The sequence below is a fragment of the Rattus rattus genome, chromosome 12, assembly GCF_011064425.1.
Source record: "Rattus rattus isolate New Zealand chromosome 12, Rrattus_CSIRO_v1, whole genome shotgun sequence".
NCBI lineage: Eukaryota > Metazoa > Chordata > Mammalia > Rodentia > Muridae > Rattus > Rattus rattus.
In genome coordinates, this window is record NC_046165.1 from 24,478,435 (window position 1) to 24,495,769 (window position 17,335).

Sequence of the window (17,335 nt, forward strand, 5' to 3'; positions counted from 1 at the left end):
CTATGCTCACAGTGTTCCAAGAGATGTATATGTACACACAGAGGCAGATGACTTTAATATATCAGGACAAGTGGAAACGTTGGTTGGATATATAGTGTATTATGGGATTCCAGAGGAAAATTCCTAATTGGGCTAAAATGAGTTTCTGAGTAAAATGAGTATCATGTCAGAGAGACTGTCTAAGCCACAACTCAAAGATGCATTAGGGAAATGTTTGAGTACTGAGGAGGAAAGAGTCAAGAGGGGGTTATGTGTAGAGTTAACAAGGTGTGAAAAACTCTGAAGTGTCAGGAAAGTAAGGAGAACTTCATTACCATCGATGTGGAAGGCGGAGAGGGGCAGTTTGGGCCTGGGGAATGTAGTCTGCATTCTGCCTAGCAGCCTGCATGGTTGGGGAGTGATCTCTTAACTGTAGCTTCCCTTATTTACAGTTCTTTTCATCTATCTACTGTTTCTCCTCACAGTTATGTAAATCAGCAAGCAATTCTGAAACACTGACCACTCCAGGGATACTGAGCAGTCAGGAATTTTATGTCAAATTAAATTCTTCTTTAAATCTATTGAATCGGTAGGAATGACAGTTGAGTTTGTCTGTCCCTTCCTAAGAGCACCGCAGTGAGGAAGCAGAGATGGGGAATCCATTGCTCTCACCTCATTGCTACAACCACCCTCAGGGCTTAACTCAGCCTCGGGGTGCTGAATGTTGTAACAGCTGCCACACCTATGAAGTGGCCCCCATCTGTCTTCTTCTGCCTCCCACTCTTTTGTTGGGATCAAGTAGAACAACCAGGCCTCGAACAGCCAAGATTAAATAAAGCAAGTGGCACAAGCACATCAGTGTCACCGTGCACTGTGATCTTCCTTGAGGCACAGCCATCATGTCGAGCATTTATGAAAATACTGTACAGTATCTTACCACATGATCCCGCATTTCAATGTTGAGTTGAATCTTAGTCTTTTCTCTTCTTCCACATTTCACCTGCTGTTTTTTTTTTTAATTCAGATGATTTTCCATTTCATTACCTTGAGTCCCTCCCATGAGGACTATCATGAGAAAACTATCCAGTTTAATGAATGCTTTAAAACAATGGTTAAAAATACTGTGTGGCCCACAGATATAATCGTCTGCTCTGTAGAACTTTTTAGATACTAGTTTTCGGCCATGACTACCAAGAACTGTGTGAGTTCAGGTTTCAGTGAAAACATCAATGAGGCCTTCACATTCAACCTCCATTTGTGGTCACTTCTCCCTGTTTAGAGGGAGCTCTTCACTCTTTACAGGATTGGAGTTACATGATTGTATACATCGTCGTCAAACATCTTCAATGGTTCATCCTTAGTCCTATGCTAGGAAAATGCAGCTTACAAAACTAGTTTTCCTTAACTTTAAGTCAGATTAGAAAGTATTATTCCAAGCAGACAACACTAAGTTCCTTTTAAAATCTTTATTTTCATGGTTTTTATTCAAGACTCCTTCGTGGTTACCAAGTTTGTACTGTGATTGTAGTTCCAACTTTGGCATAGCCTGAGTGATAAATATTTGTAGTTTATGTGTATACAAGTTTCTCTCCTTCCTCCAACTTGAGCAGGGGGATCCTAGGGATGTACCTGTCCCCACCTCCCAGACCCGTAACTGAGTGACAAACTTCAAAATGATCAATTGCTTCTGATAAACAGAATTTTTAGCTGATCCCAGTCTGGTCACCAGACTAACTTCTGAACTCTGTTGTGATTTCAAACCCTTCAAATGGGACATAGTAGTATGTCACCCGTGTTTCCTTTACCTGTGTTTAGTGAGTGTAGAAATCTTATATGTCAGTCTTTTATAAGTAAACATCTCTGTTCTGACCTCTACTTCACTGGGGGCAATATTTTTCTTCCTTTCTTCCTTTCTTTCATTTATTCTTGTGTGTGTGTGTGTGTGTGTGTGTGTGTGTGTGTGTGTGTGTGTGTATGCATGTATTTTGAGGATGGCTCTCTCTATGTAGCTTGTCCGTTCTAGAACTTGCTTTTTAGACCAGGGTGGCCTCAAACTCACAGAGACCCGCCTTCCTCTGCTTCCTGAGTGCTGGAATTAAAGGTGTATGCTACCCTGCCTGGCATCATTGGGAGCTATTTTCAATAATGTATAATTTGTGTGTATTTGTAATATATCAATGATCTTTTTCCAAAGAATCAGTTCCTCTTTTTTATCACACTGCTGCTGACCAGTAAAAGCCTTGAGGATTTCATAGGTTATCACAACCAGCATACAATATAATCCAGCTCCCGACTGAAGCATGGGTATAAATGAAGCAACTTCCTGAATAATAAGTGGTGGTTAAGGATCATGCCACCATTTTATAAATCAAGACATCGTCACTCTCTTTAGGACCGAGGAATAATTACTTGAGCTTGAGTTACTCTTCAGAGTTAGAGTGACAAAACATGACCCAGGCCCATTTTAGAACAAAGAAGGATTTTCACTTCCTTGATTACCTTACACTGGTGTGATGTGTTTACAGTGTGGATGAAGATTATGAAATCTGCACGAGTGGTATAGTGCCCGGGACTTCATTTCCATGATGTATCAGTAATTCTGAAATCCTTAGCCTTCTAGAGAGTTGGCTTAGCTCATTTAGGATGAATGAACTGATAGACAAGGGGTTGACCTTGACACTGACTGCTCAGGACAACCTTCCCTGTCTACCTGCAGCCATCTTTCTGTTTGTCTCTTTCAATCCTAGCCTCTGCCACTCCTAACCCGGCAATGAGTCCTCAGAACTGAATTCTGAGACAAAGGGCATCGTCAGTTTAAGTCAGCCAGCCATGTCTTTGAGCATTTACTTTCGATAGTAACCAGTTGTTAGACCAGATGTTGGGTGTAGTCTAACATTTGACATTGCGGTGAACACTGCAATTTATGCAGTAGTGAGAGGTCACCCCACTTTTTGGAAACCAAATTGATAGAAATTATCAGACTTAACAGTTTTTCTAGTATTAGTTCCAGACTGAAAGAGATAATAGTAATAGTAATTTTATTTTTAAAAAGCCATTACCAACCTCTAGCACTGACTTAGGCACTTTTCATTGAATAATTTCATTGAAAATGTTTTCAACACAGCTGCTCGGAGAGCATGATTTTCATAAGTATGGGGATTTGTAATGCAGAAACTTAAGAAAATTTCTCAGGGCACAGAAATGAAGGCAAAGCCATCACTAGACCTATATCTTATAAAGTTTGTGTCCTTAATCCTTCCTCTGTGGGCCTGTCCACTCTCATTTTGGTTAGATCTCTCAGTGCTTAATAAATATGAAGCACATTTTCACTATTAACTCCTGCTTCTCTTCGTGCTGATTCTCCAGGAGAAAAACAATGCCACTAACAAATCAGCTTTCCTTTGCCATCCAGCACGTGTCTGGGGTGCTCCTTCCCACTGTCAGTTGGCCTGTGTTCAAGAACTACAAATGGATTTTAATATGAGCCTGCGGGAAAAAAATACAATTATGGTGATAAATCTGCAGGAATCATATAATGAATTGGAAACCCTACATAAATGCTTTTTGGATTACCTGCCACTTGGGATTACTTATGCCATGATCTCCTCTCTGACTTTAGATAATTGAATGTTGGCCATTTTACTGCAACTGGAAGTTCTGATGTTAAGGAGAAAATGAGCATGTAAATAGGAGTTTGCTTATTTACACAGTAATTAATTTGAGATTTTATCACAGGAATCATTTAAAACGATAACACAGAGTAACTTCATCTCAGGGGAGCTGTGCCCTTTTTATTTGGATGAGAGGGATGACTAATGCGTCTGCCTCTTCTTCTGTTTATTCACTAATAAACAATCAAGGAGCAGGCACGTGTTGTTTGAGAGATATAAGGAAAACTATTAATAGAAAAATAACCACACTAAGATATGATTGTAATGCCTGTGAGAGCTTTTACTTGACCTATGCCCTTCCTCTCTATTAAATGACGCCATGGTCATTGACTTACATGCAGCAACTGGGAAACATCTTGCAAACGTGATGACAGAAGCATCTTGATGGGAAGTCACACGTTATAAATCAGACATGGGAATCATCATTGCATTCACACTGAAGCTATGGGTTCCATGGTCAGAGTTCATTGAAGCTTGATTGAGTAGTCTCCGCCTATAGAACCTTCGACGTGTTTTTGTTTTTGTTTTTTAATCTTCTCATGTGTGTTTTTATTCATAAAGCATGTCTATCCCATTTTCCACATTAAGGTACTATTAGGAGTAAGCAATACATTGCTGTACATGTTTTTGTAAAAGCAGTCCATATCTGACTTAGAATTAAGTGAAACCAGACATTTCATGGTTTGATGTTTCCTGCACGGGCAGATTCTATATGGTCTTGAAAAGTACCCAGAGGACATATGACTTAGGTCCTTTTCAGTTCCAAATGTGCTTGAGTAACACAGCATCACACACACACACACACACACACACACACACACACACACACACTCACACACACACACACACACACACACACACACACACCCCTGCACTTAAAGCACAAAGCCTGAAAATTAAGCAAGAAATGAAAGCATATGGACTCACAGATACATTTGTGTAGAGTGTACACTGGCAGGTCATAATTCCAAGGAGTTTTGGTTCTCGTTCTTACATGAACACACGCGTTCAGTGTCTGGTCCCAGGAATGAAGTCAGGTCTTCAGGCTTGGCAATGGATGACATCGGGCTGAGTCATCTCAACACTCCTGCCTTCCCTTGGTCTTTTGTTTTGTTTCCTTTTAAACAAGTTCACATCATGTAGCCTTGGCTGGCCTAGAGCTCACCATGTAGACCAAGCTGCCCTTGAACTTGAAACAGTTTGCCTGCTGCTCCCTGAGTCATGGGATAGCAGGCGCGAGCAACATGCCAGGAAAGCCCACCTATCTTTATAAAATGTACAGGTGCAGCACTCTCTGTTTCATACATTTCTTTGTCAATGAATGCAGGTTGTGCTACATGCTACATACTCTTGGGGGATGAGAAAGGTTTGTTTCTTTCGGGATGCAGGTTAAAAGTCCTTTTGTAATGTTCATAGATGGATAGCAGTGGACATTAAATAATATAGTTGGCATTCTGTTTATAATGTTCGCCGAACTCTTATGAATTCATTGTAAACACTTTCATCAAAACAGACAGAGCTTTGCAGCCCCGATGCATCGCCTGGTTGTGACCAGTGACAGACTCCTGGAAGCACAAGTTTATTGAGAACCATGGTTTAACGCAGGGTAGTTCCTGAAATTGCATGCCTTCTGTGATAAATTACACTGAGTACACATGTTTAGCCTAGTTTCAGATGATAGATGAATGTACACATTAATGTCTGTAGAATATTCATGCCACCAATAATAATCTCATGGTAGTGGCTTCCATGGCAAATTGAGGTTCAATGAGGTTCATGATTTCTCTCATCATAATATAATGTGTTTTCTTTCCTCTGGTGATGGCATGGAAGCACACACACACACACACACACACACACACATCATCATCATCATCATCATCATCATCATCATCATCCATCATCATCATTGTCATCATCATCATCGAAAACAGTAGAAATTAAATGGGACTCTCCCATCAATTTAGATATTTTTTCCCTTAAAATATATTTTATGTTAATAAAAAAAGATTGAGATTAGGATTTAGATTTCAAAATGTTCATTAGGAGTCGATGCAAATGCATTTCCTATAAATTATCTTCAATGCTTTCAGAGAAACAGAACATTATTTCATAAACTGACGTAGATTCACTTCAGAAAATACAGTGAAATAGTTTCAAATGAAATGTTATCCACCCACATCTCCTCTTAATGGAGAAACCATTAAGTTAGGATTTTGTTTGGCTCCTTTTCTTGTTTTCATGTGTAAACCGAAAAAGAAATGTTGTCTGGGGACAAGACTCGTTCTCTGGATTCACTTTTGTTCACTCATGGTTCTCCTCACTTAGCATTGTCTAAAACATTCTCTAGCCACATTAGATGTTTTACCTCGGATGTCCCCAATCTCCGGGATAGCAAATGGTGCCTTAATACCTAACACAGAGATCCAGGCCACACCCGACTACCACAGTGTGGCTCTTGTAGGCTTTCCTCTTATCTTTCTCATAGCTACATTGAAACCATCATTCTTTGCTCTCTCCTGTTTCTACGCCCAGTTTTTTGATGTACTTTTTACCACTATAAATAAGGCAATCTATTGTTATCAAAAATCTCAGATTGACACAAATGTCCAAATATAATTCTTTGGGGGTAATTTGCCTTGCCCTCTATTTTCCCAGGATGAAAGATTTATAGGCAAAATTAATATAGAAATTATTCAATATTTTAACAGAGTATTTATAGTATTTATCACTAAAAATAAGAAATAATATTCTATGAAAATTGCACACAAATGTTAAATTGTTATTTTTCTATATTCTAGTCAGTTTTAATTTCCTAACCTTACGTATTTTTCTTTTGTGAAAGAGTATTTTGCCTACATGAGCATGCAGTACCCACTGGGGCCAGAAGAGGGCATCATATCCCCGTGGAACTGAATTTAGAAACAGCTGTTAGGTGTAAGGCTGTGCTGGGAATTGAACCAGGCTCCTCTGGAAAGGCAGGCAGTGCTCTTAACCTCTAAGCCCTCTCTCCAGTCTTTCCTCATCTTCTTTAATGCACAACTTCAGTGTAAGTGCTGGCCTCTTCACAGGGCTACTTTGTAAACCGTCCAGCCAACATTGCAGGAAGGCACCATCTAGATTCTTGTCTATTTTGCGCGAGGTACAGGTTCTGTTGAGGTCACTGGGCATTGTAGAATTGGGATTTTTTTTTCTCTCATAGCAATCTAAAAACTTATTTGTATGAAACTGGAAAAAAAGGTTGTGTGTGTCTTCTTCCAAACACAACGGCTAACTTTAGAAAGCGTCTTCACCGTGGTGGCACCTCACGCCTTGTGCTAATTCCAAAAGCTTCCTAGCTAAGTCTGCCGTCTTCCCTTGACCTTGACTCTTTGGCTGTTTTGTTCTGTGCAGTTATAGTTAGTTTTAAAATGCATATTCTCACTGGTGAGCCTCGAAAGTCATTTGTTGAAGGGTGTCCATTCTAGACACTATTGAATTTTCCACAGCACAGTATTTAGGAACATACTTGGAATGGCCTCTGGATATAATAAGGCTACTTCCTTTTTGCTGCAGAGGATAGGAGATGGAACAGAGAGGAGAATGGTGCTGGCTTGATGCTTCAGAATATGCACAAGTGTTGTAAGACATTTGCAAGCTATTTACAGCATGCTTGTCTCCATTACGCTCCCATCCTCGAACACACCAATATGTCAGCTTTACTGCCTGCTTTTCAACATCAATGTTACTCCGTGTGCGTGTAGGGTGTGTGTGTGTGTGTGTGTGTGTGTGTGTGTGTGTGTGTGTGTGCACGCACCCATGTGCATGCGCATGTATTCATAGGAAATCATAGGAAATGTAACAACCACGACATAAGGGAACAGTTGGGCACAGTTGGAATGTGTGTCCTAAAAGCTTTGTGAAGGCTCACGTTCTCAGTGAGGGAGTTAAGCCATAAACATAAACATAAACAAAGGCACGGGATCAGTGCTATACTTACCTTTTGCATTATTAATAAATGTGTGTGTGCATGAATGTGTGAGAGAGAGAGAAAAAGAGGGAGGGGAGAATGTGTGAGAGAGAGAGAGAGACAGACAGAGACAGACAGAGACAGAGAGACAGAGAGACAGAGAGAGAGAAGGCATGCATATATACCAATCAGAGGAACTGGAACCCAGGTTGAGGGAATGGAATCTCCTCCCACCAAGCCCATTCCTGAGGTAAAAGCACCACGCCTCCCTTCACCCGCTGAGCCATCTTGCCAACCAGGTCCTGTATTTTCTTGAAGAATCACTTCTTGTGTTTTCAACTGAGACGTTGATTTGAAGCTGTTTACTTAAATATTCACTCAAACATGGCCTCCTTTCACACTGTCAATAACTTTTTCAAAAATTTTAGTATCGGTAGGACAGTAAGACAGTGGGAGTCACTTCCTCTTACTCCGGAATGATATATGCGAAGTGATCATTTATCTTCCTTTAGTATAGCTTTGTGTCTTCCTACTTTTATAAACTTGGGTTTTTATGGCATTTTAGTTTTACCAACCTACCCTTGAACATGGGGATAAGAAGAATCTCTGGAAACAAGACTAATTAGTATCACGACATACACCATAAAAAGGTCAATAAGAGGTACCGTCTTCAGTAAAACAAAAGTCCGGAGAGAAAATTGAAATGTGTGCTGTAGCGACAGATGGGGAGCACTGGCCTTCGCTGAGAGCAGAGCGGACTTGCAGGGTGGCTGGGGGGAAGAGCCTTAGGTATGGAGCAGTTAGGAATGTCATATTTTTAAAGTGCTCCTTTAATTAAAATATAGCCTTATTTAAGATAACGCAGTAAAGGTTCCCTTGAGCAAAGGTGTCCATGGAGACAAGAGGGCTTTGGAGTCTCTGGTTCTGAAGCTACAGGTGCCTGTGAACCATCCGATGTGACCGTCCAGAGCTCAAGTTCAGAACAGCACACATCCTTCCCTGCCGAGCCGGCCCTCTCGCCCCACAATACACATTTACAGTCACAATCGGGACATTCAGCCAGATGCTGAACTTCATAAAACTAAATCACGGATGTGATAGAAGACCTACTATGCTCTGGGGGTTGTTTATATTGTAGCATCAAGAAGTCAAATTAATCACCTCACATGGGTTCCAGCAGCTATGACGTGGTTTTCTTGTGGATCAACCTGAGTAATTTAAAAAAAAAAAAGAATTCAAATACTCAGGATTTTTTTTAACCATGTGATATCCGTAAGGACAATGTATTCTATTTTGTTGTGTATCTGCTTGTTTTGCAAGGCAGGTACCTCAGCAGAGACTCTCGTACCAGAATGCATTGCGTCTCTAAGCTCTCGGACACTTTTGGCAATAGGTCTGACTTTCTTTGCTGTTTTTCCTTCCAAGAACAAAGAATTCTGCTCATCTCCTTATCTTTTTACTGGTACAGGAACGCGGTGACGTCAGTTCAGTCTTCAGAGCAATTTTTACAAGTCTGCAACTAATGTTACACTTTTTATTCTGAGACCTAAAACCTGAGCTAATTCAAGATGACATTGGTAATAAAAAGTAAACTGGGTTAGGTCATGGTTTCAAATCTTTGGAATTTTTTTTTCCAAGTCTCATTTCCTTTTTCATAATAACAATCCAGAGCAGTCTGGGAAAGAGACATGATATTGGGGAAATCATTTTAGAACATTTCCTAAGACATTAGCTTGAAATGATTGCTCAAACTTTTTAAAAAGTGAAGTAATGTATAACTTGTGTAAATGACTGATAGATGGCTGTCACCATACTATTTGTGTATGAGACATCCCCAAAATTCTCTGGTCCTATTAAAGGTGTAACAGGCACCATGGACGTCTTGGATGACATTTAATAGACTGTTCTTCCAATCCTACCCAACCAGAAGATTCCTAAGTGCTGCCGGAGAGATTTCCAGGGTGTCCATCTATAGTCATTGCTTTGAAGGTTTGCAGATGATTAAAATACATGATCTCAGTTAAAGATGTCTTATGGTCCTTGGCAGACCATAATAAGATTCAGCTGTTGGTAATTGTTGGCTGAGGGAAACCTCTCTAGGACTCTCCAGGAAATAACCCATGGGAGGCTTGGAGTTCCATTGTATACTCCTTCAACAAAATGCTTAGTTTCATTTTAAACTGTTTATTCCAGAAGAAAGTTCTTGCTTAGGAAGTCTCAGCTGCGACCCTGAAACTGCTTAAGCGAACATGTCACTACGACGCTGTGTGTAACGTTTTCCCATAGGGATGCCTGTATATAGAACCAACTTTCTGACTCGAGAGGAAAGTAAGAGTGTGGTAGGGAACCCTGCTTTTGTTTAGGCTCGCACACATATTTTCTGGGGTGTGTGAAACCTATTGTTTGACTTGCTGGGCTTTCTGGATGCATTTACACTGTTATTTCATAAAATATCATTTAGCAGTTGAAATTTTATGGCGGACCCTTCCAAGTGGCATGATAGAACCTTTCGGGATATGAAATGTCACTCCTCTTTGACAAGAATCTGGCACCCCTGTGTGTTCCCTTATAGCATTAGAAAGTGGATTGGTTTTGCTTGGCAGCGAGAACGTAGTGAGGGTTCCGTCTTCCATACCTGGAGAATCAACAGTGAAATTCAGCTTCTGAGACAGCTTCCTGAACAGAAATCAGTGTCCATTGGAAAAATCACAAACGTCACTTAGTCGGTACTGCTATAAGATGTCCACGGATGTGTCCAGTATTTAGAAGTTGCCGATGAAGGTGAAATTTCGCTACATGACCCTTCCTTTTCTTTTTTTTTTGCTGGAAGTATCTTCTGGAAAAGCAATCTTTCAATCTTGTTGGCTCTTCGATTTCCCTTCTCGTTGAGGCCAGCCCTTCCCTCACTTGTCATGCGCTCCCACTTTTCCCTTTGCTCTCCAGAATCCTCAGCACACTCGCTCTCCATCTTCTCTGTTTCCCTTCAGCGTCTTCTCCCTCTTGGTGGACAACTGTGTTCCCAGCACCTCACTCCGGCTTCCCATGTAGGGGACCAAGCCTCAGAATGAATGCATTTCAATTCTCCACTTTCAGGAAGCAAAGAGATAAATGCCTAATGTTGATTCCAGGGTTCAGCCTTGTAGGTATTTTCCATTTCTTAAAAGGAGGAAGGAGGGTCGGCCATAGCTGTTTAAAGGCCTTATCCTCTAACCTCGCTGACTTCACAGATAGGTCTGTGCAGCCCAAAGCTGAAGTACACACACTTCTACCTGCAACATTGTTATGGGTCCCAGGAGATTAGTAATGGCTTTGGGGATATGATGCCCTGTCAACACTGAAAGCAGATGAAAGGCCCAATAAAGATTTTATTGTCTTGATATGATAGAGCATAATTATTTAATATAAGGCTTCGTTTTGAACTGCTGTGTATTAGAGAGGAGCCACCATATGTCTCTGTCATGTTTGTTTCATGAATTCATACATAAGTTCTCAAGGCCCCTAGCGTGTATCTAAAGGTTTGGCGTCTGTTTCCTAGTTACTTCAGTCTGAGCACAGGAGAAAGCAGTGTGGTTCTTGGGCATCTGGGAAAAGCTAGGTATTCTCTGAGTTTTGTCTTCATAGAATTCTAGTCTATCAGCAGGGCTGAGAGGATGTCTTTATCTGATGCTGTACAAAGGCCTTCGGAGGAAGTATTTTCCTCTGTTGGGGATGAGATAATGCCGTACAAATGGTGGATTCTCAGTCACAACATAGAGAGGCTGAGACACCTCTTAAAGCTCAAGGATGCCTCAAGCCTTGGAAGCCACCTCTTTATAAGTTCCATATGCCCCAGTTCTCCTGACATCATGTACCAGTGAACATTTTCCTTTCTATTAGGAGCCATTCCTACAGGGATGCAATACTCCTCTCGTCTTTATCTGTAAAGGTCTAATTCTACATAGGATAGAAATAACCATCGTTTCCAAATAAAGAGTCTTGAATTCGTCTAACGTGTCATGAATTCAGGGTCTGTGTAGTCCAAGAGATGGGTACTGTTTAATAATATGTTTACTGATTTACATTTTGGATTTTGAACCAGTTTCTATCCAGAGATTTCTGTGTATGTGTAATATACGGATAAAAAACAACTCACACTACTCTATAAAAACAGAACCCAAAGGATGATGCTGAGAATCGACTTCCTAATGGGAGGAGTGATAATGTCTACAGATTTTGCACAAAACTAGTGAAATTTACAGTGTTTGGGTGTTTGGCTGTTTGTTTCTTAATATGTTTGGGGTGGTTTATAAATTTGTTTCTCACCTTTAATGCCTAAAGTGCAAATCCTAGTTAGAATTCCGTGCAGGAGGCGTTGCAGATTACCCAGCTTTTAGAGCACTAATTCATGCGCTTTTGCAGGCTGTCCTTTTAGGGAAGAAGAGGGAAAAAGCATTAAAACATCAGCCCATTCCCCTTCCATTTGATCCCCTGCCACAACTGATTTGTTTTCTTTTTCTTTTCACTGTGGCTGAATAAAACACCCGCGCACCAGCACCTATTATATGCTTTGAATAGAACTATAATTTATATTCTATAATGAAAGTTTTTAAGAACAATGTTTCTTTTGAAACCTTTAAGTGCATTTTCACGTTTTCAGGAAGAATAGCAAACGGAAATCTCTCATGAAATGACCAACTTCACATAATTGTTGTTCCGATACCATAAGAAAGCAGAAAATAATGATTTGGGGTTTTCATCTGAAAGAATAATACTAATGTGAGTGTTGACCTGGTTAAATTAGGTGTAACAAAATAGTCTGCTGTGGTCTGGTTCTCTCTGTCAAGGCTCTACTGACACACTGAAATAGAACACCAGCCACGTGGTCCCAGAAGCATGCATTTCATAGATACTTGTTCAACTTAGGAATTAGTAGGTGTGTTCACGCCCATTAATAATATTCTGAGAATATTAGTGTATTAAACTGTAGGCTGTTTATTATTAAACAGCTTTTAAATAAAACCTGCAAGAATACAAATGAACTTAAACAACATTATCGTTTTAAGTTAAACAAAATGTTCATGGACGATTTAAAATTTCTCATATAGGATTTTTCTAAAACCTGTTTCCTCTAGTTTAGGGATCATAACTGTGTGCAATACCTTAAGAAATAAAATGTGTCAGAAATACCTAATTGTTGGCTAAAACCCAGCAATTCCAAGTGATTTAACTTCGGTAACCTGAGGACCAGACCCGGGGGACTGGAGAACGTGGTGTGCCTTCTGACTACTCTAAAGGAGTGTGTCCCAGTAGTTCTTGTGCTGAACATGGGTGTAGAAAGGTCATAGTGAGTTTCCCAAGATTGCTGCTGGATGATATTTCCTTTCTAGATCAGGATCGTGTTGCACAAGGGTGAAATCCTTCAGCACATTGTAGAACTCCAGAGCAGGAGAGGGTATTTCAGTTCAGCTAATGAAAGCTCCCATTCCTTCATAACGGAACACCAAGACAGACTGCTAGTGCAGGAACAGCTAAGAACAACAGAAGGAATGCTGTGATTCAATAAGTCCTGCTTACACAGCTCTAAGACAATGTTTTACATATCGAGCCTGTCTTTTGTAAGATTCCACAGGAATTTAGTGATTATTTTTAAATTCCTTCAACCTCTTGTTTGAACCAGTGAATTCACCTTAAGTTGTGTGTTGCCCTTCCACTGGAATGAGAACATATTCATGTTAAATGACTCCTTTCTTTGATGAATTTTTGCAATTATTTTTGCATCATTTTGACCGTTTAAGGAAAATTCCATGGATATTTGAGTGAAAGAACTAATACACTTTCAAATAAGTTATGCATCTATTGAACTGTATCAGCTATAATGGTAAATCTGTTCCGTTTTCTCCTTGCAGTCTCCAAACGTCCACAACTACCCCGATATGGAAGCTATTCCCCTCTTGCTAAATAATGTGAAAGGGGAGCCCCCAGAGGACTCATTGCCTGTAGATCACTTCCAGACACAAACTGAGCCAGTGGACTTGTCAATCAACAAAGCCAGGACCTCCCCTACTGCAGCTTCATCCTCCCCAGTCTCCATGACAGCGTCTGCCTCCTCACCTTCTTCAACTTCGACCTCTTCATCATCTTCTAGTCGCCCAGCCTCATCCCCCACCGTTATTACATCAGTATCTTCAGCATCCTCTTCGTCAACAGTGTTATCTCCAGGACCCCTCGTTGCCTCCGCGTCCGGCATGGGCGGCCAGCAGTTTTTGCACATCATCCACCCTGTCCCACCTTCCAGTCCCATGAACTTACAGTCTAACAAACTCAGTCATGTTCATCGGATCCCCGTGGTGGTACAGTCGGTGCCGGTTGTCTACACAGCTGTACGGTCACCAGGAAATGTGAACAACACTATCGTTGTACCGCTCCTGGAGGACGGGAGGAGCCATGGCAAAGGTAAGAGACCTGAAACTTTGATGATTTTCAGCACTAGAGAAAACCATGCTTTTATTTATTTATTTATTTATTTTTATGACTGGGACCTAGATTGTGTGCAGACACTATGCTCAAAGTTCTGTATAGAACATTGCAGACCATATGGTTGGGTCATGCTGAATAGAACACTCCCACATTCATATAAACAGTGCCCTCAGCTGGGCTAAGTCCATATACTTATTAAGTCATTTTGTACCAGAGATTTGATATCTTAATTCACAGAATTATCTTTCCTTTGAATGGTGAAGTGGGATGGACAACCTGTGTACAGCAGAATTATATGCAAAATGAAAGTAAATTCCTTATAAACATGGGTCATGGTGAGTGCTTCTGGGTAAATAAGGTGGGGGTTTTTTGTTTGTTTTTTTTGTTTTGTTGTTGTTGTTGTTGTTCAAACTTGAACTCTTGAGGTAGCAGGAATATGAAATCCTGTGATGACGGACTACCTGGGATTTATACATCTATTTCTGAGTGCATTTTAAAACAATTTGATATTAAAATGATTCAGCCAGGCATGGTGGAATCTTCCTTTAATCACAGCACATGGGAGGCAGAGGCAGGTGGATCTCTAAGCGTTTGAGGCCAGGCTGGTCTCTATAGAGAGTTCCACATCAGCCAAGGTATACATAATGAGAACCTGTGTTTATTTACTACTCTATTCATGACAAAGATGCATCACGACCAAGGTAACTTACAAAGAAAGCCATTGAGTTGGGGACTTGCTTTCAGTTGCAGAGGGTTAATTCCTGAACGTAATAGCAGGAAGCATGCAGAAGTAGCTGAGAGCTTTACATTCAAATCCATGGCAGAGACATGGGAGGCCTAACATGCACCTTTGAAACCTCAAAGCCCAGCCCAGCAACGCTCCTCCTCCAACAAGCCACACCTATTGCAGCAAAGCCACACCTCCTAGTCCTTCTTCTGCTCAGAGTTCTGCTCCCTGGTGAATAAGCAGTCAGATAGAGGAGACTATGGGACCATTCTCTTTCAAATCAGCGCAACCTGGCACAAAGATAGATGTTTATCTGTAAGTTTGCATATAGCTTTGGTTTTGAATAACCGTCTATTTCAGTTACTAGTATTAAATAGCATGATTGTTTATAATGGGAATATTTCAACATACAATACTAACGTTCCCTCTAAGTTTTAGGACATAAGAAGATACTTTGTGAAAGGCTCATGCTACAATATCTAGTTATTTCATTCATTGCGGTAGTTACATAGCTGTATATGGAATTATCTTCTACATATAAGCAATTGCTTTTTGCAGAGCTTTAATAGAAGAAATTCTAAATCCCATTAGCCTGCATCTTTTCTTTTTCCTACATACAAACCTAAATGTTAGACCACCCTTCCCTGAAAATATAAAACCCTGTATTACTCACTTATTCCCTGTGAAACTGAGTGCATATTTGTGTATTTTGTCCTCAGAGGCCAGACACAATGCTAGCATCAGCTTTGCCCAATATTGCTTTTTCTGCTTTGACACTGTGTTCCTACTGAGGTCCATGATTAAAACATGATCAATGAATGCATAAACCGCTGTCTGCTCATAAAATACAAGGAAACATGGTTGTTTTGCTTCTGGTAAAAGGTAGGATTCAATATCGAGAGATGATATATTATTGAAAACTTGGCAGAATGTTTATAAACATCTATATAGAGCTGTGTGTTTACCACTGGAAGTTATTATTTTATCAATATTAAATTTCTTCCTAGCACTCAAATAAGTTTCACCTTCACTCTTTAACAAAGTTAAAAATCTCCTGACTCAGGAGTTTTAGTTTTCAAGGTTGACAAGTAGACAGACATTCGCTGCTTCATCTAACAATCCCTGTGGCCTTGACCCACATGGCTTATGTTCCAACACCTAGCCTAGGGATATGGAGGGAATGAAGCAAGAAACCAAAGGCACGGATACACACATTGGAACAGGGATCAGGTTGGGCTTTCATACTGCTACCAACCTAGCCCTCAGCATATTTATTAGGTACAATCCAGGGGCTGAGGTGAGCTAGGGTCAGTAATCTCTGTGAGTGGGCAGGTTCATTTTATAGCCACCGGGGAGGAGGAAGACACAGTTGTCTGTCCATCTGTACACACTGATCAATCATTCACAAACACTCAGACTCCCTGAGAAAAGCTTTGCCATTCATCTTGAGTCACACCCATATAAGTAACAGCTTAGCGAATTTCCCATGAGTCAACTGGTCTTCATGTCTGTGACATGGACATGCCTATGTCAAAATACACATTCACCAGCTCAGGGGGTTTCCTCTGCTCCTACCCTGTGAGTTTTCTGCTGCCATGGGACAGGAAACTGGTCTGAACGACATGGGATGGAAAACCTTGAAAGAAATAGGATTGAGGTGCGTTTTCATGGCTGTTTCCCATGCTGTACTCCTAGTATTGCTCATACCTCTGAAGAAAAGATCAGGCTCTTTGAATAACAGTTACGAAACTGGGAGCTAAGTTAGAAATTTGTTTTACTTACTATCCAAATGTGTAGTTATGCATTTTTAAGAATTAGCATCTAGCAGGTAGTAAAGCACATCCTTATATATTGTACATGTGTCTATAGATGTGTCTCTATGACTTTGGTGGACTCCAGGGTCTCTGCAGTATCATAATTTTATATATGGGCCCAAGTCTGCAGTGCCAGTTAAGGGAAACATCACTTTTCTTTGTGAAAACGATCAGCAAACATTTTAATGTTGATCAGCTCTGTGTCTGTGTGTGTGTGTGTGTGTGTGTGTGTTGCTAAAATTTAACTTTCTGCAAAATGTATATTGCAGCATCCCTTTAAGTCCTGCACTGTCATTTGTTCTGTGAGTTTTTTGTTTGTTTCATGTAGTATGTTTTATTTCATAATTTTTATGTTATGAATAAAAATTACTCAATCATAAGCCTAATAAACTGTCCTGTTTTTAGGATCACAAATATATGAGGTAAAAGCCTGCTTCTGTCACTTACCACTTTAGAAAGTCATCTTCCTAATCCTAGTTTTCATCAGTGAAACAAATGGGGCTGGTAACATGATCTATCCTAGGATAGAAGACCCAGTGCAGATGCCTGGCAGTGACCAAGTGTCACTAAACATTTTTTAGCATTCTTACTTTTCTCCTAAATATTATGAACGATAATCAACACTTCCTCTGTCTCCTCTCATACAACAGAGTTGATGGTGACGGTGGTACAGAGTGACAGGTACAACTCATTGTCGAAATAAAAGTCAGCCCAAGAAGTTGCTGTGGTACTTCTCAAA

The 17,335-nt window shown here is 40.4% G+C and overlaps 1 protein-coding gene across 1 annotated transcript in view; it reads left to right on the forward strand.

Annotated features, from left to right (window-relative positions):
• Klf12 (Kruppel like factor 12) overlaps positions 1 to 17,335 on the forward strand; it is a 363,399-nt gene that overhangs the window by 200,818 nt on the left and 145,246 nt on the right. Inside the window, exon 4 of the mRNA XM_032918181.1 lies at positions 13,485 to 14,031. Coding sequence (XP_032774072.1) covers positions 13,485 to 14,031 — 547 coding nt within the window. The remainder of the gene's footprint in view (positions 1 to 13,484; positions 14,032 to 17,335) is intronic.